The 26,186-nt window shown below is 40.4% G+C and overlaps 1 protein-coding gene and 1 long non-coding RNA gene across 2 annotated transcripts in view; both read right to left on the reverse strand.

Moving 5' to 3' along the window:
• TMED10 (transmembrane p24 trafficking protein 10) lies at positions 1 to 25,628 on the reverse strand. The gene is made up of 5 exons (XM_026664413.2): positions 25,362 to 25,628; positions 21,195 to 21,315; positions 9,355 to 9,428; positions 4,681 to 4,807; positions 1 to 369 (listed from the first exon to the last, which is right to left on the reverse strand). Exons 1-5 carry the CDS (start codon positions 25,599 to 25,601, stop codon positions 248 to 250), a joined length of 684 nt encoding a protein of 227 aa, XP_026520198.1. The 5' UTR covers positions 25,602 to 25,628; the 3' UTR covers positions 1 to 247.
• The window catches only part of LOC148133431 (uncharacterized), a 55,623-nt gene that overhangs the window by 399 nt on the left and 29,038 nt on the right, over positions 1 to 26,186 (reverse strand). The gene's annotated exons all lie outside the window — the stretch shown is intronic.

Raw genomic sequence — 26,186 nt, forward strand, 5'->3', positions numbered from 1 at the left:
GAGACAATTTTATTTATTTGTGTCCAAAAATTCTCAAAATCAAACTACTGTCTCTTCCAAATGTATCCGGTAATCCTGAATTTCCTCCTCAATTTTTGTGCGAGTATTTCCCTCCCTCCATCCCTTTGGTGGGTAATTGTAGAAAAAGTTCATTTTTGCAGGTCAACTCCAAGATGGCTCTCAATAGTCATTGCTACGTCTCTGTGTTGCTCCCTGGGGTGTCAAAACAAGGGAAAATTACCCCTTGCTACTCGATCAATTTCTTAGCTTTGAAGAAATGCCGCAGATAAAAAACTTGCCAAGTTGCCAATCCAATGAGGCAGAACATTGAGAAAATGCTGAAGTACAATACTCGAATGTTGGTAGATTCTGAAACAAAAAAGCCCATTGTTAGAAAAAATGCCAAGAAAATTTGAATCCCACAAACTCTCTATTATGTCTTCACTTAAAGTGCTGATATAAAAATTATCACTAAAAAGTTACAATAGCTGTCTGGGCTCAGTGGACAAAATACAATTAAAAGAGGTGTTTTCATTCAACAAATACAATTCAAATTAGAAAAGTACAGCACAGGTATAGAATAATAGGTGGTATCTAATGCAACAACAGTAACTATGACAGCGATTTAGGAGTCCTAGTGGACATTCACTTAAATATGAGCCAGCAATGTGTTGCAGCTGGCAAAAAGGCCACAAAGTCCTAGGCTGCACCAACAGAAGATCACATGAAGTGTTAGTACCACTTTATACGGCATTGGTAAGACTACACTTGGAATACTGCATCCAATTTGGTCCCCATGACAAAAAAAAGATGTTGAGATTTTAGAAAGAGTGCAGAGGAGAGCAATAGAGATGATTAGAGGAATGGAGGCTAAATTACACAGTGAACCGTTACAGAAACTGAGTCTAGTCTAATGAAGAGATGGACTAGGGATGGCATGATAGCAAGCAGTCTTCCACTATTTGAGGGCCTCCACAGAGAGGAGGGGGTTAACTTATTTTCCAAAGCACATGAGGGCAAGACAAGAAGCAATGTATGGAAGCTTAAAGAAGAGAGATTTCTGTCAGTGTGAACAATTAATCAGTGAAACAGTTTGTCTTCAGGGGTTGTGAGAGCTCTATCATGGAGGTATTTAAAAAGAGATTGGACAGCCATTTGTCCAGAATGGTATGGGGTCTCCTGCCTGAGCAAGGAATTGGACTAGAAGACCTTCAAAGTCCCTTCCAAATCTTGTATTCTGTATTCATATTCTTAGCTTTCATAACAATTGCATGCAAAAATGAGATATGCATTGTCAATAACCAGTCCTCAATATGTTTTGTTTATACTATTGCTTCTACTGAATTACACCCCTCTAGAAAGGGAAAGTTTAAGTTTTAGAAGAATGTTCTAGAATTGGTTATAAAACATACTATAAAGCATGCACACAAGTTATTTTTGATCACATTTCAAATACTGAACTTGACTGTTCTTAGAACTAGATGTACATATCCCTGACAGCGATATGGACACCTGTTTCTTTTGACACTAAAAGTGGCCAAAAAACCAGATTATACAGGTGAAACTCAAAAAATTAGAATATCATGCAAAAGTTCATTTATTTCTGTAATGCAACTTAAAAGATGAAACTAATATGAGAAAGATTCATTACATGAAAAGCAAGATAGTTCAAGCCGTGATGTGTCATAATTGTGAAGATTATTGCTTATAGCTCATGCAAACCCCAAATCCACAATCTCAGAAAATTAGAATATTACATACAATCAATAAAACAAGGATTGTACATAGAACAATATCAGACCTCTGAAAAGTATAAGCATGCATATGTACTTAGTACTTAGTTTGGTCCCCTTTTGCAGCAATTACTGCCTCAATGCGGCGTGGCATGGAAGCTATCAGCCTGTGGCACTGCTGAGGTGTTATGGAAGACCAGGATGCTTCAATAGTGGCCTTCAGCTCTTCTGCATGTTCGGTCTCATGTCTCTCATCTTTCTCTTGGCAATGCCCCATAGATTCTCTATGCAGTTCAGGTCAGGCGAGTTTGCTGGCCAATCAAACGCAGTAATCCCACAGTCATTGAACCAGGTTTTGGTGCTTTTGGCAGTGTGGGAAAGTGCCAAGTCCTGCTGGAAAATGAAGTCAGCATCCCCATAAAGCTCATCTGCAGAAGGAAGCATGAAGTGCTCCAAAATCTCCTGGTAAACAGCTGTGTTGACCCTGGACATAATGAAGCACCGTGGACCAACACCAGCAGATGACATGGCTCCCCAAATCAACACAGACTCTAGAAACTTCACACTGGACTTCAAGCATCTTGCAGTGTGTGCCTCTCCATTCTTCCTCCAGACTCTGGGACCTTGGTTTCCAAATGAGATGCAAAAGTTGCTCTCATCAGAAAAGAGGACTTTGGACCACTGAACAACAGACCAGTTCTGTTTTTCATTAGCCCAGGTAAGACGCTTCTGACGTTTGTTGTTCAGGAGCGGCTTGACAAGAGGAATACGACATTTGAAGCCCATGTCCAGGATCCGTCTGTGTGTGGTGGCTCTTGATGCACTGACTCCAGTCTCAGTCCACTCCTTGTGAAAGTCCCCAACACTTTTGAATGGCCTTTTCCTGACAATCCTCTCCAGGCTGCGGTCATCCCTGCTGCTTGTGCACCTTTTTCTTCCACACTTTTCCCTTCCACATAATTTTATATTAAAGTGCTTTGATACAGCACTTTGGGAACATCCAACTTCTTTTGCAATTACCTTTTGAGGCTTTCCCTCCTTATGGAGGGTGTCAAGGATGGTTTTCTGCACAACTGTCAGGTCAGCAGTCTTTCCCATGATTGTGATTCCTACTGAACCAGACTGAGAGACCATTTAAAGGCTCAGGAACCCTTTGCAGGTGTTATGGCTTAATTAGCTGATTAGAGTGGGACACTTTGAGCCTAGAATATTGAGCCTTTTCACGATATTCTAATTTTCTGAGATTGTGGATTTGGGGTTTTCATGAGCTATAAGCCATAATCATCTCAATTATGACACATCACGGCTTGAACTATCTTGCTTTGCATGTAATGAGTCTATCTCATATATTAGATTCACCTTTTAAGTTGCATTACTGAAATAAATGAACTTTTGCACGATATTCTAATTTTTCGAGTTTCACCTGTATTGGCATGGCAAAAAAGAGTGTATGATAACCAAACATGCAGAACAGAGGTGTCTCTGTTCAGGTAATCTCAACAGGATGGAGAGGGATTGTGAAGAGAAATTTTTTAAAAGCAGGATAGTTGCAGGCTATCATTCTTCTCTATTAATCACCCGATAATATTGTTAAAAAACAGGCTGGTACACAAAATGTAGATTCATTCTAAGAACGTCTCACACATATTATCAAGAGCTATGTGGTATTATTTGACTCAACTCTGCCAACTTTCTTAATAAACAACCACAGCTAGAGAACATGAGGAATCACTGGGGCCCATTGGAATAACTCATCAGAACATTTCTCCAAACTGGGGAAAGCTACTGACAACATTTATTTGGTTTGAACAAAGCAGACTAAAGATTTTGTTGATGGGATCTCCACCCTGCTTATCTGACTTAGCTAGCAGAGATGGTCACAGGTGTATAATGCAGGATAATTTCAGAATATGAGCCACATGCAATTCATTCATGTTAAGACTGTATGTTTTCCTGGTCTCTGTGACAACCATGGGTCTATGTCAGACTGTCACAGAGCTAACATGTTAAGGTAGTGTACACAGGTAGTCCTTGACTTACAAGAGTTTGTTCAGTGAGCATTCAATCTTATAACGGCACTAAAAAAAGTGACTTATGACCATTTTTCATTCAACCATTGCAGCATCTCCATGGTCACATGATCAAAATTAAAATGCTTGGCCACTGGCTCATATTTATAATGGTTGCAGAATCTCGGAGTCATGTGATCACCTTTGCGACCTGACAAGCATAGTCAATGAAAAAGCCAGGTTCACTAAACAACCATGTTATTAACTTAACAGGCGTGGCAAGAAAGGTCATAAAATGGGGCAAACAGTCTCACTTAAAAACATAAATTTGGAGCTCAGTTGTGGTTGTAAGTTGAGAACTACCTCTATTCCAAACTATTTCAGCCTCAAGTTGTAAAAATTGTGGCTTGGAGATTTGAAATGGGAGGTATAATTACCTCATCTTTGGAAATGTTTTATTTCAGAGCATAATTTCCTTCCTGCGGGGATTGGGACCCTAAGGTCAGCTTTAGCACATGCAGCAAAATTTCAACTTTGATGAACATAATGCTTGATCACGTTTATACTTCGTGACTAGTGGGGCGAGCTTTCTCTATGCTGATATGTACACTGAAATTCATCAGGAACCTGCTATTACAGCTTTTAGAGACCTCTTTGCTTAGTTCTTCCCTAAATGACTGTCATGTGTTTATATTTTCTTTACCACTTCACCTTTTTGGTATGTTTTTAGATTTGATATTAATTTATTATTTTTATCTTTTATTTCCAAACTTTTAGTATACACTTCAAAATCCAACTGTATGGAAAGTTATATTATTATTAAATAATTAAAATAGAATAATGGAATATTTAATTATCATTTTTTGTATAAAAACATTATTCATATTCTCTAGGCAGAGAAACATAACAGTGGTACTCGGAGGCCCATAAGTACATACCATTAGTATCCCGCATCTCCTCTTCTCGCTTTTTCATGTATGCAAAGTCATTAACAATAGATTCTGAAAGATCTTCCAGTCGTCGCAGCTCCAGCTCCAATGGCTTCAACTTTTCCACTTTAGCAATCTGATAAAAGAGGACATATGTCAATGATCCAGAAGGTATCAGCCAATTCCCATTTAAATGTGAACTTCTACTGGAACACAATTCACTATGCCAACAAATAAAACATTGCATACCTTAAGGAGATACTTGTTATTAATATATTTTTTGAGAGTACAGATAGTCCTCATTTATTTACTTCAATTTGGACTGGCAATTGCATCACTATGCAATGCAGTTATAAAATCACATGACCACCCCTGATATATGCCATCTTGTCAGTTCTGGCTGTGATTATTAAATGAATTGCTGCAGGTTGTTAAGTGACGTGTCATGTATGCATGGCTTGCAACTTGCTGTGGGCTTCCCCTTGACTTTGCTTGTCAGAAACCAGTTGTAAAGGTTGCAGATGGCAATCACTTGACCACAGGACATTGTGACAATGATAAATGTGTGCCTATTGCCAAACACCTGAACTGCAATCACGTGAGCATGGAGATGCTACTATGGTTTTAAGTCTCTTTTTTTCAGACCCGCTGTAACTTCACTGAACACCAGTGGTCAGTAAATGAGGACTACCTTTCTACATCTCTTTTAGCAGATTCCTAGGGCAATAAGAGCAGCCTGAGAATTATTACAAGTTTATTTATGAAGATGTGATACAAACATTTCCTCCATCATCTATTGAGCAGCAAATTAATTTCAGATTATTTTTCAGCATTTTTGTACTAATCCTATCTATGTCTTCATCAGTAATATGAAGATTCCTGGTCACAAAATGCAGTTATTTTTTAAAACCTTAGACAAAACTGCCTTAATTGAAAGCAGACAATAGATACAACTGGATCAGCAGTTCTACTCTGACCAGACATGCGGCTCCACATTCTGCCACTTGAGATACTTTTAAAGCCAGAAAACTCACAGCCAATACTCTATCTTTTGCCACGATAAACAGTCCAATTATTGCTTGGCTATCATGAGATTATAAAGAATGTACCCAGAATAAAAGGGCAGAATTTCAACATCCCTAAAATCCTATCCTTGCCTATCCTTCATCACCAGGCACAAATGTTCATAGACATAAAATTGGCACAAGTAGTAGTTCTAATATCTGGAAGTAATTCTATTGCTAAGCAACCAATTCTTTCCTGAAGCCAAAACCACTTTCTTTTTTCCTACATAATACAGTATACAACTCTGGTTGAACACTACAGGTTGGCAGATAATTGGACAAGGTACAGCAAACCAACTACCTGAAATCACAAAACATATTTACTATCCAATGTAGGTTTGGTATAAATTACTTATTGTTTCCTTTTTAATTAGAAGTGTAATATTTCAGTCAATTGAGATAAATGTAGACACCTTAATTTTTTGCTCATTCTAGGTGGATAGCAGGGCTCACCTTCTCTGCAGAGCTATCATCTTGCTGAAATCATAGTAAAATTCAGGATCACTCCACCTAATAATACTTCACAGATGGTGATCTGGCCATGACAACAGCAATATGCAACATCAGGGATACTATATTATAGATGATGATTAAACATGGGTTCCAACCTTGAAAGGAGAGTAATTTTCTATTCATTTCCCTCAACTTCACATATAAATACCACTTAATGAGCAAGGGAAATATCGTACTTTCCTCTTTTGACAGTAATTTTGAAAAATGTTCCAGCTGCTGTAATTCCCATAATTTTCCTACACAAGAACATTTGACTTCCTTCACTTACAAATGAAACCTGTAATTTTTCTGTCTTGATGACAGTTTAGTGAGTTCTAGTTGATTTACCAAACATCTAAATAATTGTTAATAACATTAAGAAATTTTAGGATACATTTGTCTCTCAAATGGAAATGAAATCTCACATGACCAGAAATATCACATGAAAGAAGTGGCTTTAAGAATTTTATGTTTAATTGCAAGAGGATTTTGACTGCTAATTATACTTCCCACTGAACGTTTTCTTCAAGTTACTTTGCTACCAGGCATTGTAACATAGATGAGCATGGAATACATAATAGATTTAAACTACTATCAACAGTTTATTGAAAGGCCACAAGAGGGCAATCAAACTCTGGTATTTGCAAATATTATAGTAGCTTTTTTATAGAATTTCACCTAATGCAAAAAACAGACCTAGAAAATTATATTACAGTATTCTAGACAAGTATGACAGTTGCAAAATAACCCCTACATCAGAGATGGTATTCAACCGGTTCGCACTTATTCAGGCGAACCAGTAGCGGTTATTTGGCGTGGGTCGCCGAACTGGTGGCGACCCCTGGCTGACCACGCCCCTGACCCGGTCGCCTGGTCGCTCACTGGCCCCAATCGCTCTCCTAACTTTCTGTTCCCCACGTCTTCTTTCTCCCCAGGGGAAAGGAAGAAAGGCATGGACGCTGCAAGTATCACTTTCCCCGTGTCAGTTAAAGTGCCTGGAATGAGAGGGAGTGCGGGCTGACAGAGGGGCTGGGGGTGAATTGAGTCTTGGAGCACTTCTGCAACGCAAAAGAAATGCATTTTGGAAGCAGGTCCTTTAAAAACTTCTCCAAGGATTCCCCATGGACACTGCAAGTATCGCTTTCCCCTTGTGAGTTAAAGTGCTGGAGTGAGAAGGAGTGCGGTCTGACAGAGGGGGTGGGGGAATCCATTCCAGCCTTGGAGAAATTTAAAGGAGCTTCTCTCTGTTCAGTTTCCATCCATTGCTTCTTGTTTGCATTCTGCTCCTTTGGAAAAATACATTGTCCCCCTTTCTTTGTGGCAGCCCCTTAAAAGCCTGTTGCCTATCACACTCTTGGGTAAAGCATGTGACCCATTTCCTCCTTTCAGTGGTCCATGAAAGTACATCTATAGTATGCAGATAATAAAGTCAACAAAGGTGAACACCATTTTTATAGAACTATAGGCTACAAAACTATAGGTTGAGGCTGGGTGACAAGGAATGGCTGGGAGGGGAGGGCAGGCATGATATTCCCCTCTGAAAAAAAAATCGGGCTGGCCAAAAGAGACCCCCCACCGCGCGCCAAGAAATCGCTGCCCAGCTCCCTTTTCCTGCCGCTCAGCGGCCTCCGCTCGCACCGCCCGCCCGCCCGGGCTCCGCTCAGGTATCCGGCTGGGGCTGTCAGGAGTTGCTACCGCCGGCGTGGCTCCAGTCCCGCGTTGCCTCGGGAAGGGAAAGGCAAAACCAGGAGCCGCTGCTGCCGTTGCAAAGCGCCGCCGCGGCTCTTCCTTTTGCCTTTCCCTTCCTGAGGCAACGCGGGACTGGAGCCACGCAGAGCCGTGCCAGCGGTAGCAACTCCTGACTCGGGGCCTCCGAGGGGAGGGGAAGGAGGAGAAGAAGGGGGGAAAAGGGGGGGCGATTCCCCAAAAAATCAGAATTCCGATTTTAATCGGAAGAATATCATGTCTGGGAGGGGCCAGGTGAGGCACCCCTTGATGTGAGTGACATTGAGTTGGCCACACCCACCCCGTCATATGACCACCAATCACACCCACAGTCACATGACCAAGCCATGCCCACCCAGTCACATGACCAAGCCATGCCCACCAAATAAGCCACACCCACAGAACCGGTAGTAAAAAAAATATTGAACCCCACCACTGCCCTACATGTGATGGTAGCCTTCATCTACATTGGGGGTATCAATCTCAACTTCATTGAGGGTCACATCATGGCTGTGATTGATCGGGGGGGAGCATGGCTGCCTGGATGGGTGTGGCTGACTGGATGGGTGTGGCCAGCTTAATGCCACTCCCCAAACTGCTGGCCCAATGTTTCCTCTTTGCATTGGGTAGACCAGGCCAAAGCGATGTGGGCCGGCCCCTTACATTTTCCAGGACAGCCCCACGGGCTGGATCCAACCACATCACATAAGATTTAATATAGTTTACATTAATAATAATATATTATTATAAAACTTTTTAAAGAAATGAACAAATGATCTCTAATCAAGTACAGTGTCAGGATTCCGGCAGTTACCCCCATTTAAATCATGAGTCTCGAGCCAAACTTCCAAAACTTAAAAAGGATTTATTGGGAGTTAACATGTCTGGCACTGCCTGGGTGTAGCCAACTCTGAGACACATAATTCACTGTCACCCTTGACCCTGGTTTTCCCCCAACCCCTGGTGTATCGTAATTCATATTCTCCAATGGGACACATCCATAGCCAAGGGTCATCAATCATGCTCTCCAGTTAGAATTTTGTGTGGCAGAAAGTTCAGTCACCTAGTTACTATCTTTGAAAACATTTATGGAATGCACTTTCGGTTTGCAAGCTGCCGCACTGCTCCCCCCTCCCTTTCTGTTGGCAACTCTAAAAAGACCATAGAAATATTTTATGAGTTGACATACAGCTTAAAGATAATGATCCAATTTTACCTGATTCAATGACCTCAGCAAATTTTAAAAACTTCAGTGTGTACAAGCAATAGCCAGTGAAGTTAGATGGGGAGCACAACATCAAAGTAATTCAAAAACAGCATAACATTTTGAGCCCAAGTCATCAACAGTATCACGAGTGCTAGTAAGAAAGCAGAGACAAAGGCAGAAAAAGCAGAGACATACCTCTTCATAGTTTTTTGCTTCCACTCCATGCTTCATATTCAAGGTCACAAGCTGATCTGGCATCCGCCCTGTTCCTGGAAATGCAATGAATGGATTCATTGTATGCAGTACTTTGGCTGCCAGGAAATTCCCAGCTTTGCTCCCTTCCCTATTGTAGAGAGATTTACAGCTCACTCTCCAGAAGGCTCTGAACAGTTAAAGATGCAGCCAAATTATTATTATAACCATAGAAAAGTTGACAGGGTTCTCCTGAAAGAACTCCCTAAAGTAAAGACTGTTGCAAATATGTGTGTGGAGAGTGCAGAATGCAGACACTTTGATTTCCTGGCCTTCAGTCCACCCACAAAGAGCAGGAAAATATATAAGTGCCATTTAATAACGCCAGATTAGCTAGCTGGAACTAAAAGGCCAATCCTATCCAAATGGAAACAGTAGAAAGCCAAATTGTATATTAAATGGAACAGATGAAATTACTTTGAAAAACAGACCACCTAGACAACTTCTAAATTATCTGAGAAATTGCTAAAAATACTAGCTTGCTGTCTTTTTTTTTCCCCAGTTCAATTCCAATTCCATCATCAGTAAACCTTAAGTAAGTAGCCTGACAAAAAGAGCTTTGTCATTAATACCTGGTGAATGTTGCTTATAAATTACACACAAATATGCATGCGTAGGTATTTTTAAAAGTATATCTTCACCTCCACTTCAAGCAATAAAAATCACATCTGAGGGCTTTAATCTTTTATATACAAAGCTTTCTACTTTGTTGTACACAGTGCAGGAACTGTTCAATCTCTAAAGTATAGGTAGTCCTCAGCTTATAACCAGTTGCTTAGTGACTGTTCAAAGTTCCAATAGATCTACCTGAGGTATATTTATGAATTTGAAGTTCCAACAGTTGGGTGTCCCTCCAATCATAATAACCATATTTGGGCGCTTGGCAACCAGGCCTATTTACAGCTGCTTGTAGTATTCCAGAGTCATGTGACTGCATTTTATGATAGTTTTGCTGAAAACCATCATTTACTTCTGGCTTTCAGCAAAACCACATTCATAATAAACCACTGGTTTGCTTAATGACCACAGATTTATTTAACAACCAGAAAAGTCAAAAGGATGATTTTATGACTGTCACAAGTTAAATCATGATGGGCGGGTTCCATTATGATTCTAATTCAATGACTATCTATAATACTGCTTTATCTGCAAAAATGAAGCCTTATATTCTATTCATCATTTCCCTATCTGATGCTATAATTGCCTTTCTGACACTGCAAGGAACTAATATTCCCTCTTAAAATAGGGGGGGGGGGAAATTAAATTGGTTATGATAATTCATGTATTGAGTTCTGTAAAAAGGAAGGTAGATCAGGAAAGGGGAAAAATGGAAAATCTACCTTCAGTTCAAACCTGGCCAATAATTTGAACGTAAATTATGGCATGTTTACTAAGTCCCATAGAGTTTAACAGAGCTCACACTTTCATTCATGTACACATGTATCTAGAAGAAAGACCTTCTGGAAAAAAAAGAAATGTTCTATTTCCAGAAATTCATGAATAGGATAAGGCTGTATACATCAGATTAGGCAACATAAGTTAGTTTGAAGAGGAAATTATTTTGCTTTTGGTCTTTCATTTTTGGGGGAAGAAAAGATATTTTCTCCCTTACTCGGATTTCAAATCACCTATTTTAATTTCTAAGAACATGAGTTTAGTTTTTAAGTGGGAAATTAAGAAATGAAGCTTGCAAAATGGAAGATGTATGGCAGAATAACTAAGGCTATGTTAAGTCAGACATTATTACTGAAAAGAATCTTGAAAATGGGACACAAGAACCAACAATCACCCAACTGTTCAGTTTAGCATCTTAGGAACAGATTTAAAACGGAAAAATAGCATGGATATGTGAGTTTGATTTTCATGCTTCCAAATAAAGCATTTTGCATTGTGAACTCTTTACCTTGCACAGAAAAAAGGAGAAGGTACTAGCATTGGCAATGTACCATAATACAGCATTAGCAATTTCTGGAACACCTGGAAGCCAGTGGTAGCCAAAGGCTCTCTTGCCATGAAGCCTGATGTATTATAATGAGAAGCAAGCAAGCAGAGTGGTAAGAAGCAGCTGCATATACATCTCGGGGAGCCACAGAGTTAGCTGCTATGGATTTAATGGATGAAGCAAGGATATTTTATCTCTCTGGCCTGCCTCCTCTGCTTATAATAAATTTTTAGAGTTTCAAATGATGTAGTTTCATAGAATGTATGTCAACATTTCTGTCTCAAGGTGGAAAAATATTGTATGTTTTTACTCTATTTCACAAATAGATGGCAGCACAATACAGTAAGAAATCATGAAATGCAGTAAGCCTTCAGAAATAAATCATGGGCGCTCCACCACTGGAGATTTTTAAGAAGAGACTAAACAGCCACTTATCTGAAATAGTATCCATTCTTCTGCTTGAACAAGGGGCTAGACTAGAAGACCTCCAAGGTCCCTTCCAGCTCTATTTCTATTCTAAATATTTTGTGTGGATAACAGAAAGAAATGCCCTCCTTCAGTTGGAAATGGTGCTGCTGCCAGCAATAATTTCTAATATATCAAAATGTATCTTTCAGAATAGTTGAGGATAAAAAATGAGTGTCCAGTCCCTATCTCACAATTGCTACCTGTTTCTATGAAAATGAATTCTGATTATAACCACATAATCAATTTGGACCCATTTAAGAAACAATTCTTACAATTGCATTCAAATGCGTAGTCAATAAACATGACTGAAATCAGCAAGGTTTCAGTTTCAATTTATATACGAAGAATTGCATTACATAGACTACAAAAAAATTAGCAACCTTTCAGTTCTAAGATTACAACAGGATACATGCACAAGAGCAGATCTGGAAACTATTAGGCCAAATAATTAAAATAATAGGAAGAACTGTCAGGATAATGAATACCTATAGCAGTTTCAACATCTTTTAGATAAATATAAAAATACTTAAAATAGATTTTTTTTTTTGTTGGACTTCCTAAAATAGAAATCCACATTGCTGATTAGAAAAGTTTGCAAAATATCCTTTACAAATCATTTTATGGTTCTGTTACTTTGTTTATTTAGCTTAAAAATAGTATTCAAAATAAAAGTACAAGTACAGAAGTACAGTATATTTGATGGGTAAAATTATAACATAAACAAATGATTCTTTCCACCTTAAGCAAAGCAGAATGTCCAATAACTTGTTTTGACAAGTTTTTTGTCATCACAAAAAGAACTACCAAAAGGCATCAGGATCCATGTGAAACATTGTTTGCCAAATATTTTTGCCACAAATCTTTTCTTAATCCATATGGAATTGATGAGTCCTATAAAAATCAAAATGGGATCATTGCATCATTTACTGGTAGACCATGGGTAGAGTTAATTGCCACCTTTTCCGCTGTAAATCACAGAAGGATTAAGAGCATTTTCAAGTCTCAGCAAATACACTTAACCATAGTAAGCATAGATGTTGCTTTCAAAAAGCACATACAACACTTTCAGGTACAGTATACAACTGAATTATATTCAGTGCCATTCTTATCCACTTTCTTTTCAATTGGCAGATATTGGTAGATATACAAGAACACTAATTGCCATTGGAATGCTTTGCTTTTCCCCACATAGCTTTTCTGTAGACAAAGTTTGGACGGGGTGAATGTTCCTCCCTAAAGCATGCTGAGTACAACAGTCCTAGAGTGTTCAGTACTGAAGAGTTTTGTTTTACCGTATTTGCCGGCGTATAAGACGACTTTTTTGCCCTGAAAAACATGCCTCCAAGTGGGGGGTCGTCTTATACGCCGGGAGGACTCCGACTCCCACTTCGAGCTTGAGTTGCAGCCGGGAGGAGGCTGGGGGAGCGGTGTGTGTGTGTGTGTGTGTGTGGCGGGTGTCACTCGCCACGCGCTGCAACCTTCCCCTCTTCCTTCCTTAGCGGTGTGGGGAGGAGAGGATTCAAGATCCTCACGTGCGGCGTACTTTTCTTTTTCTTTTTGCACGCAGGTTTTGCACGCGGGCGGCTGTAGGTTAAGGATGGGGAGCCCCGGGTGGGTTATCAGGTTTTACGGTGCTTCCAACATGTGCGAACGGTGGGAGAGCGGAGAAGAGAGCGAGCGAGCGCCCGCTGTGTGAAATCCTGCCGTCAAAGCAACACTGGGGAGGCAGGGTATAAATTTACCAGGTTAATGTAGCAATGGTGATTAATGCCCAGAACATTGTTTGCGGGTATTGGGGTGTGTGTGTGTGTGTGGTGGTGGTGAGGAGAGGTTGTCCTTTGAATGCGGAAAAGTAGGTGTGACCTTGTGTAGGAAAATAAAGAGATCCTTTTTAGCGTGTTTGGCTTCTTTGCCTCCCCTCGTTCGTTTTGACGTGGAGATAATGGCCTTCGGGCGGGAGGGGAAGAAAACGGTAGCTGGATCATTTCAAATTTCACTTACTCTCCTGCCTCACTTCAATATGTCTGAGCGACTCCAGATACTGGAAGACTTTTTGAATGAAAGTGTTACCTCCATTTTTTTTTTTTAAAGAGGGCCACTTGGGGAAAAAAAAAAAGATTCTAAGGAATTCCTTGTTTCTTGATTAAAGAGAAGGCATTGAATATACTGTTCCTTGGCAGCCTTTTCAGTGTCCGGGTTTTTGGTGTGTGTGTGTGAGAGAGAGAGAGAGAGAGAGAGAGAGAGATCAGCTGTATTGAGAAGAGAACGTTTCCTGTGTTCTCATTTTATTTACAACATATTTTACGCTTAATGGTAAGCAATGAAAAATATTTTTAAAACTCATTTCTAAACTCCATAGCTATTTGCATATTCTTGGTTCAAAATTGGATTAGCTCATTTCAAAATTGTCCAAAGCAGAAAAGTGCGTCAAAAAAAAAAAAGTGCAAAAGTGGAAGGTGTGTGGAAGAGGGGGTAGTCTTATACGGCGAGTATATAACAAACTCTATATTTTGAGTGGAAATGTTGGGGGGTCGTCTTATACGCCCAGTCGTCTTATACGCCGGCAAATACGGTAATTTCCTTTTCCCTTCTATCTTTTTATCATGGGCTTTCTCTTCACCTATCAGGAGCCCCAACTCCAATATCCTAGAAGCCAGAGAAAAGACAGTATGCCTTCAAACTGTTCACTGGCCCTAGATCCAGAGGGAAGAATCACTCTGAAACCTTTCAGAAAATTTGAATAGAAAAACAAAATTAAAGAATGAAGAACAATAACAAAAGTCTCAGATCTGACCAAATAATGATTGAATGTCCATGCAAGGCTTATTTTTAAAGATATCATTGAGTGAAGGACACAGAACTGCATATAATAATAATTAATCAAATTAATCTGATAGATATGACTAGTACATACGTCATTATTCTCAAACTTCAGCATATGGTAGAGATATTAGGACAATCTGCAAAACTAGGAGCAACTTTGCAGCTTGAACAGCATAGTAAATGACGCAAGAAAAATATTGTGTTAGCAATTCTGCACATATTGTGGGATCCTTATAATTCTTACAGGCCATCTCTTCCCTCTACGGGATAGTTGTACAAAAAAAATTGTCTTTCACTTCCTCTTCCCCATTTCTGTGGCTGCAGGCTTGAGAAATCCCAATTGCTCAAACTCCACCTGGCTCAACAGCTCAAATAACTGTTATCTTAGTTTTGACTTCCCCAAGCAGACACAATTATACTGCAGCCTAAACTGCCAAAGAATGTCCATCTATTTTATGAACAGCATGTAAAAAAATTATTGACATTCCTACTAACCTATAATACTCAAATCGTATCAAATATCTGATATTACCTTTTATACATACTCTGCCCAGGCTGCTGTGTTGATACAGAAGTTGATACTTGTCAAGTACAAGTAGTCCTCAAGTTATGAATGTAATGGAGCTTGCCCATTCTATTACCGTGTTTCTCCAACAATACGGCCTCCACCAATAGGAAGCCCCACCATGTTTTATTGGCATAAAATCAAATTAAGCCCCTCCCCCCAAATTAAGCCCCATATTAAACATGCAAAATGGGGGGGAAGAGCGGGGGCTTGCCGTTAGTAAGTACTTTTGTTGCATGCCGGATATGGTGCTGCCTGCGTTGGTGGGGCACTTCATATCGGAGACCTTCCACCGTTGCTTCTCCCTTCTCCCTTACTGCCCCTTCTCCCTTGCTGCCGCGGCGTTTGCGCAGCCACATGCGGCCAGTCAGGGCTCCTCCCTGCAACCGGAGCCCTGAGGAGACACTTGGCACTCAGGCGCTCCCGTCTTCCCTTTGCTTTCGAAGGTAAGCGAATTATTTTACAAAGCCTCCCCTGCCGAGAGGGCAGCCCAGCCACGTGGGAGGCTAATCTCCGGGGCCTCTTCCGTTCCTCCCGACCTCCCTACGCTGCGCACCTCTGACACGCCGCTCCCTTCAGCCCAGCGAGCTCTTCCACCTCAAAGAAAGGCCAGGCGGCGGCTGCGGGCAGAGCAGCGGAGTCTGAGCCGCTCGCAGCGAAACAGCCACCACCCGTAGCCGGCGCAGGGAGAACGAGCAAGGTTAGCGCCCGCCAGCCGGGCGAGATTTGGGACGAGGGGCAGGAGGAGGCACACACACCCGCGGCTCACTTTCCCAGCTTTGCCCAGCCCTTACGGCTCTGGCGCGGCCCTGGCAGGATGAGCGGAGGGTCCGGCGGGAGGCGCTCGCTGCCCGCCAGGGCCGCGCCAGAGCCGTAAGGGCTGGGCAAAGAAAGCTGGGAAAGTGAGCCGCGGGTGTGTGCGTGCCTCCTCCTGCCCCTCGTTCCCAAATCTCGCCCGGGCTGGCGGGCGCTAACCTCGCTCGTTCTCCCGCGTCGGGCTACAGGTGGTGGCTGTTTCGCTGCGGCGGCTCAGACCCGCTGCTGCTGCTCCGCAGCCGCCCGCCTGGCCTTTCTTTGAGGTGGAAGAGCTCGCTGGGCTGAAGGGAGCGGCGCGTCAGAGGGCGCGCAGCGTAGGGAGGTCGGGAGGAACGGAAGAGGCCCGGAGATTAGCCTCCCCACGTGGGGTTGGGCTGCCCTCTCGGACAGGGGAGGCTTTGTAAAATAATTCGCTTTACCTTCGAAAGCAAAGGGAAGACGGGAGCGCCTGAAGCCAAGTGTCTCCTCAGGGCTCCGGTTGCAGGGAGGAGCCCTGACTGGCCGCACGTGGCTGCGCCAAACGCCGCAGCAGCAAGGGAGAAGGGAAAGCAACGGTGGCCCGAACCCGAAGGTCTCCCGAATATCCAAGCTGTCGCCGCCCGCCCACCCACCCGAGGATGCAAGGGGGAGAATTAAGTCACCCCCGAAAAGACGCCCTAGCCGTTTTTTCGGGGGTCAAAAAAAAATAAGGCCCGGCCTTATTATGTGAGAAACACGGTAGTAACCTGAAAATTTGTGGGAGTGAATCTCGCACCTTGAACAGGATCACTCCCTCCTTTCGTCCACACATTCGCTAATTGAATGTGAGGCTTGTTAAGTGCACATTAGGTATTTCAGCATGGGGAAGGCCATGGGGAGGGGGGCTACTGCTGGAACAGGCAACCTGCCTAAGACCACCCAAGGCCTCCCCATGCTCCCTACAATTGCTTTCCCCCACCCAACACCTGAAATAGGCTGGGGAAGGTCCGAGGACGGCCAAACAGAGCATCAGACGAGCGGATCTGCCCCCGGAAGCTCCATTTCAGCCTGTAACATGCCAGGAAAGCCCTCGAGGCCTGAACGGAGCATTGGAGGGGCAGATCCGCCCCTTGAAAGCTCCATTTTGGCCGTCAACATGCAGGATGAATGTTGCAGAGCCTCTGCGGTTGTTCATAGAGCAAACAACGGCCGTGGTGCTACAAGATTTGTGGTTTCGGGACAAATGCTAGTGGGGACTTATTGAATAACTTTGAATGTTTGCTAAGGGAACATTCATAATCCAGGGATTACCTGGAAGAAGCTCGACATACTTTTTTGTAAAATGCAGGCAATTTAGCAGCATCTTCAAAAAATCGAAATAGGCTAGCAAGAATTCAATTCAGTTTCTGTCAGTGCTAAGTGCACAGCATTTACAAATTCAGAATGCAGTATAGGAAACACAATACTTAGAAAATTCATCTATGGCAGTGAGTACAAAAGCTTCTTCAAGCCCAAGGCAAACCTTCCTCAAGGTTTTTTTCTATCTATCCCTGATCAGAAGCAGTATGAAAATGACAAAGGATTATGCAATACTTCTGCTGAACTCTGATCATGTAATTTGAAAGAAAGATGGATAAATGCGTCACTTCTCAAGGAACCATTAGCTCTAAGGCTTGTTGGGCAACTATCCATCAGATCTGGGTACACAACCAATGTCTTTTACACTTTTCTTTCCTCACATGAAATGAAAGAAAACACTAATGGAAGGGATCCTCAACCTTTCCCACTACATATCTTGTACATATCAATAATAGGTCTACCTGCCTGGCTCAAGGATATTAGCAGATATAAACAGATCAAATTCTATCACCAAGGATTATAAAATGCTCTAGTATCACCAAATCTAATCTAATATCCATACTGAATTCCTACAAAGCAAAGACAGAAAAAATAAAAAGCAGGCAGAAACTTTCAACACTTCTTATGTGTTAAAACATGTGAAGCAAGACAAGAGAACAAAAATTACCTCAGGAAGAAGTTAGAACAGAGCTCCCCAACCCCTGGTCTGTGGACCAGCACCAGTCTGCGGCAGGCCAGAAACCAGGCCGCGGAAACAAGCAAAGCCCTTTCTGCGGCATACAGGTAGCATTAGAAACCACACCCCTTCTGGTCCGTGAAAAAAACCTCTCTCCATGGACTTCCGGTTTGCAAGGTTTCGGCAGCGGCAGGGATTCGCGATACCGCGCAATCCCTGCTGCGTTCGCTGCCAAGGTTCCCCCGATCCGTTTGGATCTGGGGGATATAGCTGCCCCGTAGAGGCAGCTGAAGACAGGGGGGATCCGGACAGGGGCTTGGGGGTGTCTCAGACCCCTTCCCCTGCCGGCAGAACCCCCTTTTCCCAAGGCGGAGGAGCGGCGGTCAGCAATGGCCGCCACGAAGAAACCTGCAGCCGGACAAGCTGGTGCAGGAGGGAGAAAGTTGGAAGAATTATGAAAGTGGCTTTCGACCGGGACAAGGCAAGAGAAAGTGCCCTGGAATCTTGAAGGCTGCTAAGGATACATTGTTTCCAGAGAGAGTTACAAGCGGCGAATATCCTAAAAGGGAAAGTTTTTTTTTTTTCGTTTCACTCTCCTTCCTAACGTGACAGCGGATGGAATCATAAGAGATATCCGAAAATCTGCATTGGAGGTAATTGAATGCTGAAGGGATAAGGATTTCTGAACATTTAAAGGGAAAAAAAATCTTTTTGGCTGTGAGTGGGAAGGGAGAGGGAAAAAAAATTGGAGCAAAATTTGAAAATAAGGAGAAGATTGCCTAGAATTCTAAAGAGTTACTAAACATCAATAAGACTTCTAAAAGATATATTTTAAAGGGAACTTTGTGACTAAACTTTAACCCCAGAAAGAGAAAGTGAAGAAGGAGAAAGTATTTAAAAGAAACAGCTTGTTTGGATTGTTTGGTGATTTTGGAACTTCTGAGAATTATTTCTGATTAAAAGCACTTGGGTGGTTGTTTTGAAAAACTTTTTCTCTATACAATGGCATCACTTGCGGATGGACTGAAACTTGTATACCAAAAATATGAAAAAGAAAAGCAAGAAGGGAAAGATGTCCTTGGCACTCTTTTTTCAATTTTTAGAAATGGCGGTTTGTACTTATGTAAAGCTGAATGAGCAACAGGATGACTGGGACAAAGAAGAAGCCATCTTTGATGAACAAGTGACTTTGGTTGGGGAAGGAAAAAAGAAAGAGAAAAAGGAGAAGAAGACTTTAAGACCTGGAAAAACAATCCAAAAAGAGAAGAATAAGGTGAAAAGGGGATATTATGTTAGGAAACAACAGAAAGGAGGAAAGCAGAATAAAAGTGGGGTGGAGAGACAAGGGGGTAAAGAGGACAAGGAGAAGAAGAAGCAAGGGAGAAAGGAAGGGATGAGAAGCCTTAATGGTGGGGAGCAAGATGCAAAGAAGCAAAAGTTTTTTAGAGATAATGGATAAATTTTATGGAAAAAGGGATTCTAAAAGATACATAAGATTGTATTTCTACATTTGTACTTAGAAATAACCATAGAAAATTGGAAATAATATGCAATTTAAAATGTGATAAAATATTTAGTATAATTTAGTGAAATTTTTGTTAAGAAAAGGGGAGTACTTCAATGAAACAATGATTTAAGATATGTGATGTGTGTGTGGGGGAAAATAATTTTGGAAAGCATAAGTGTTCCCACAAAGGCATGATATTTAACTGAAATGGGTAAAATGTTTAAGATATAAATGATTGTTAATATTAATGATTAGACTATGTTATCCTAGTGAAACTTTTTGTGAAATGAGAGATTTGAAGTAGGAGAGGGGGAACATCGTAATGAAATAATGATCTATAATATGTGATGTGGGGGGAATAACTATGGAAAATAGGTGCTCCCATAAAAGTATGTGATTTAACTGAAAAGTAATGTGCTAAATGTTTAAGATATAAATGAATATCAATATTAATGAATAGATTTGTATTGGTTTTGATAATACTGTATAATTTTAGAACGTACCAGACAGAATCCCAATGTAAGCTATGTATTCTATATTAAGTATTATAAATATAGGGGAAAGAGATAAAGGCATCATACTCCAATTAGTGTACAGGAGAAGTTTTCTTCAAAGAAGAAAGATAAATGGATAGCTGGAAATAGAACAGACAAAGAATAATAAATATTATGATTTGAATCGAGAGGAGATAAATAAAATAAAATTGAGAAAATTTAAAAGAGAGGAGAAGTTATATAGAAAATTGAAAATGCTAATAAGATATGGAATGGTATGTAAAATGAATATGAATTTGAATTTGTGTCTGTACCAAGAGTTTTAACTCGGGACTAAGCAACTTTCAGAAAAGAGATTTTTTATGCTTTTATGTTTTGTGTTTCTGTGTATTTATGTTTTGTATGTCTTTAAAAATTAATAAAATTTGTTCAAAAAAAAAATCTCTCTCCATGGAATCGGTCCCTGGTGCCCAAAAGGTTGAGGAGCACTGAGTTAGAAACATGGCAAATATCTTATTTACTGAATTTATGCAGCTATGCCATTTTACATGTATGTGACTCTGGGCAATGTACAAAATTAAAGCTGAATATTCTATATAATTTATCCATTAAAACAATTAAAATCAATACTATCTCCTTGTTCTCCTGCATTCTTTGGCTGGAAATATTAAAAATTATTGGTTGTGCCCATATTTTGTTAATTTTGAATGGGGATTTTTTTTTGATTGAATTAAGCTGACTTGTTATTGAAATAAATTACTAGTTCACATAAAACACCAACATAAATTATGGGTTACAAACAGTAAGGATATTTCCTAAGATAATAAGTGAAAAACCATTATTAAGCACAATCTACAAACCAGTAGAGATTTTATCTGTCACATATTTCTTTGATAACGGTGTTCTTATATTTCATATATTACATTATTTTTCTATTCAGCATATTATAGTTGCATTATTAGTCAATTGCAAGCATTTTTAGAAAAAAATTATCTTCATCAGTAATTTTAAAAGGTTGTGGTGTTAAGTAATTTTAGGCATTTCATTCCAAAAGATTAAAAACATTTGGCAAAGCAGATACCTCTGGTTCATACACAAAATTATTTTTTAAGTGCATTCTGCAAAGAAAGTAAAAAGCAACTTGTCAAAAGTATCTAGCAGTTTTTCATACTCACCCACAGGAAGTTTGCTTTCAAAGCAAGCCTCAAACACATCATAGTCCTCTGTGGTGAAAGCAAATTTGCCCTTAGTAGCATCTTCCTTGACATAAAGGATGTGCCCAGCCGTGTCAGTAATCTATAAGAAAAAAATTAAAAATTAAAGAAGCAAGCAGGTAAATAGCTAAATATTAGGAGAGGTGGAATCTTCCAACATGCAATTATTATTTTCCTTTTGGTCATCTTCATTGCTGAAAATTTAAATTTAATTGAATTGTGATTGTCAAAAGAGCCGTGGGCTATCATATAGAATAGAATATAGAATAGAATTCTTTATTGGCCACGCGTGATTGGACACACAAGGATAGTTTATATTAGTATAACAGTATCCACAATGAAAAAAGCAGTGTCTCAAAAGAGGGCACAATTTAATGGGAGACCTCATTCAATTCATTAAAAGTAAATTAACAGTAGTTCTGGAAAGGCGAATGATAGCTACATTTTGCTACACAATTAACTTGGACAAGCTACATGAATGCTTTTCCCCACTACCAAAATAGCAATATATCAAATACTAAATTGTATTCTTAGAACTTGTTAAAATATATTTAGTCTCATTTTGTGCAGTAAAAAATTATAAGAATATTCAAATATGGTTTTTTTCGTACAAAATTAAATCACACATGATGTTCTGAACTAGATCTTCCCAATGTCTGGCTGCATCTACAATTCTATTAAGCTGGCAACAGATGACAGCTACTTATATACTTTTAGACATATTGCTTATAAAACTCTGAGCAAACTGCTAAAAGTCAACCCACACAACTATTGGGGGGGGGTGTACAACAAAGAATGAAAGATGTTCCATAAATGCTTATGCAGTAACCACACCACCAGCTCCACTCCTTCCATACACAAAAACATTGTCAGCCTGAACAATAAGTGCCCACACACAGTTGGGACAAAGAGGCTAAAGAACCTCTCTGTTAGACTGGATTAACTCCTCTAGAATCAAAAGTACCAGTATATGTCTGTGTTGAGATGGCTTGGTAAATATGTAAACATAATAATGAATTAACCTGAACAAAAAATGACATAATGAAAAGCAATCATAGTAATTAAAAAGTTTCCTGCTCTTTACCTATGTTTTTCTATACAAAACTGTTCACTGTGCAATCTGAAAATTATTGTGTGATCGCTAGTAAATGGAAAACAGCAATGACAAATAAACTGTTCATGCAATCAGTTGTGCTAACGCTTTTCAAAAACTATTCTGGATGAATAAATACCCTATATGCTCTGAACCATAGGTGATATTAAAATTGGGATATTAAAAACAAATTGCTGATGCACAGAATCTCAGTGCACTATTGGAGTCTTCTGGAAAAAAGCAAACAGCTAAAACGGGACTTCAAACCAAAGTAAAAAAAAATTGGATAGAATAGAAATTTACACTTTCTGAGAATTTAGAACCATAGGATCCCTAATATTAGCCAAAAGAAATATGTTATAGATAGATCTTTTAGAATTACAGAAAATGTTTATTGACTTATTTTTCCTAAATATATGCAGTTAAAATGTTTTAATTATTGTACACTGAGAGCTTATTCACTGGAGACAAATTCCATGTGTGTCTAATCATACTTGGCCAATAAAAAATTCTTATTCTAATTCTACATTTTATTTTCAAGAATCTTTATAATTTGAACTTCATCATTTGAACATACTCAAAATAAGCATGTATTACTGTCAAAGCAAAAATAAAGTTGTGCCAATACTTGTCCAATCTGAATCAATAAACTATGTAAAAAGAAAATATGAAATGCTTCTGAAAATTAAGTATAATCTGCCTAGTTTACAAAAGACACAAAACTACCTTCAGATTAATACAGTAAATACTAAATTATAAAAAAAACAGATAGCTGCCTGAATTGCAAAAAATGCTGAGAGAACATTAACTTTATTTTGAATAGCAAAGAAAAATGGAGTCACACTTGCTGGTGGTTAAATATATAAATCTAATCAGCTTTCCCAGCAACAATATATCAATCACTTGCAACTGTCTTCTCTCTATGTTTTGTTTTAAATTTCCAAGCCCTGAAATTTCTGGTCTGACCCTACTAGTCTTGTTCAAGAGTAACTAAGATCACCAACCAAAATACAGGATAGCTTAGTTCTCTTTTATTCAAAAAAAGCACTTTCACCTTGTCTATCCTTACTCTATTTACAACCATTCATTTAGTGACCAAAGTTACAGCTGCACTGAAAAAGTGACATTGGACCATTTTTTTCACTCTTACAATCATTGCAACATCCTTACGGTCATGTCAAATTCAGCCACTTGGCAACTGACTCATCTTTATCATGGTTGCAGTGTCCTGGGGTCATGTAAGCACCTTTTGCGACCTTCTGAAAAGCAAAGTTGATGGGGATGCCAGATTCACTTAACAACCATGCCAGATTCACTTAACAACTTTGGCAAGACAGGTTGTAAAATGGGACAAAATAAATTTTGGGTTCAATTGTGGTCATAAGTCAAGAGTTTCCTGTACAACCAGCAGCACACTAGTTTGCAAAAAAATTATTATATGCACACTATGTTTTCTATGCAATGGCCAGCGGTCCTTTGTTTTTAATTTGTTCACTTCTCTTCAACAAAATACCTAAACAAGAAATTGCTCACATCATAAGAACCATCTTGCTTTCTTTTATAGACTTCCACATAGTTAGGTATTTTGTTTTATTATATGACATCTCAGGTAATGCATCCCATACAATTACATACAGTAGTAAAAACTTTGTCCTATTCTGCCTCTTACGTCCACTATTTAGCCTCACTGGTGTTAGAGATTATATAGGTAGTCCTCGACTTACAACAATTGAGGCCAGAAGTTCTGTTGTTAAGCAAGACAGTTTTGCCTCATTTTATGACCTTTCTTGCCACAGTTGTTAAGTGAATCATCACAGTTGCTAAATTAGTAACACGGCTGTTGATTGAATCCGGTTTCCCTATTAACTTTGCTTATCAGATAGTCGCAAAAGGTTATCCTATGACCGTGGGACACTGCAACTGTCATAAATACATATCATAGCCAAGCATTCAAAATTTGATTATGTGACTATGAAGATGTTTCTACAGTTGTAAGTTTGAAAAATGGTCATAAATCACTTTTTTCACTGTCATTTTAACCTTGAATTGAGATTAAATGAATGGTTGTAAGTCAAGAACGATATATACAAGCTTGCAAGCCACAAACAATTTTGGTTTCATTTACACAGTTCCATTTAGTTCAGAAGGATTTATAAGGATGATTCAAAATATAGCTGTATAAATATTTCCCTTCACATTTAGTAGTCATATTAGATCCCACAAAGTCTCCATTAATGCATTTTCACACACTGAGGGCAAAATTTTACTTGGAGAAGGAATAGCATATTCCCCCACTCCCCGGTAATATGGGATAACATAGGGATTACTTCCAACAGTGAATTTCATAATGCTTTGTTACTTTCAGGGCATGGACTTGTAGTCTTCCTGGCATCATCACTGCAGCTAATTTAAGACCACAAACTTATGCTCCTCTTTCTAGATCTCCTCTTTCTCTTTGAAGCAGAAAACAAAACCTTTGTAGTCTTTTACTATTTTGAGTCACACTTCCTAGCGTCATATTATTCTGAGAACCTAGGGAATAAATCCTTACAATACTGTGTTTTGGACAATTACAGGATGGTTAGAACTCTAAAACAACGGGATGGCTGAGACACAAGAAAAAATCGCAGGTATAAAGTCAGGAATGAGTAAGTTCTACGTATGTGAAAATAAGAACCAACGAGGAAACTAACGTAGATGAGCAAGCAGCCTTTTGCCTCCCGGATTCGTGAGAGGAGAAGCCTATACGTGGTATTCTTCCCAGCGAGTACACAAAAACTGGCCTTTTTATTTCTCCTTCCGTATTCAGCCTTCTTAGGAGACACGGAGCACAGTGACGTGTCCCAAGATGCTGAAGGGAACGGGAATTCAAGCATGTGGTCAGCAACACGCCGGCCCAAGGAGGTACCAGGTAGCGAGCAGGGAAAGTAAGCATCCCTTTAGGGACAGTCTCGCGGCCTTTATATGGTCTGTCTGCCCGGTCAGCCCCCCGCTCCCACCCAACTGCCCCGCTTGCTCTCTCGCCGGCCCTGCACCTTGAGGTTTGCGGACGGGCCGCTGGACGAGCCCGGCGGGGGAGCCACCTCGTACTCGCCGGTGACCAGCTTGTCGCGGTGAATCTCCTCCCGTAGGCATTTGCGGGCTTTGCCCGGCAATTGGAAGGAGATGGGCTGAGCGGGGCCCGGCAGCAGGACCAGCAAAAGGAACGTAAGCAGGGACGTCAGGAAAAGCGGCTTGTGCCGAAAGCGGCCACGGAGCAGCGAGAGCAACAGCATGGCGGCAGATCCCAGGAAGACCAGGCCGGATTTTTTTCTGCCTCCACCTCCAGCACGTGACCGCGTCGCTCGTTGCATGATGGGAAGCGAGGCGCCTCGGGGCAGCCACCGAGATCAATTGTGCTAGAAGGGCCAGAAAGTTCAGTGGCTTGGTGGGAATAGAAGTCGAGAGAGGAATTTAATGTCGGGTTGTTCGCGGAGTCTCCGAGAGTCGTAGTTTAGCGTTTGTGGAGATTCTCAGTCATCCAGGTCGTGCTTGTCCCAAAAGTGCTTTTTCAAAAGGCAATTGGATTTTGTTTTTCCCTGAAGACGTTTCGCTTTTCATCCAAGAAGCTTCTTCAGATCTGACTGAATGGTGGAGGATCATGCAAGGCTTTATATTCCTTGCAGTTATCTGATTGTTAGCATGCTTTCTGAGAGTCGTTGAGGTCACTTGGAAGTTTATCTGTGCCTGAGGGTCACTGAATAGTGCAAAAGTGCTTTTTCAAAATACAATGGACTTTGTTTTTCCGTTTCGCTTCTGGTCCAAGAAGCTGCTTCAGTTCTGACTGAGTGGTAGAAGAGTGTTAACGACCAGATGACTGG

This window comes from Notechis scutatus, chromosome 1 (genome assembly GCF_049901735.1).
Source record: "Notechis scutatus isolate UNSWTSFEM ecotype Mainland chromosome 1, rNotScu1.2, whole genome shotgun sequence".
Taxonomy (NCBI): domain Eukaryota; kingdom Metazoa; phylum Chordata; class Lepidosauria; order Squamata; family Elapidae; genus Notechis; species Notechis scutatus.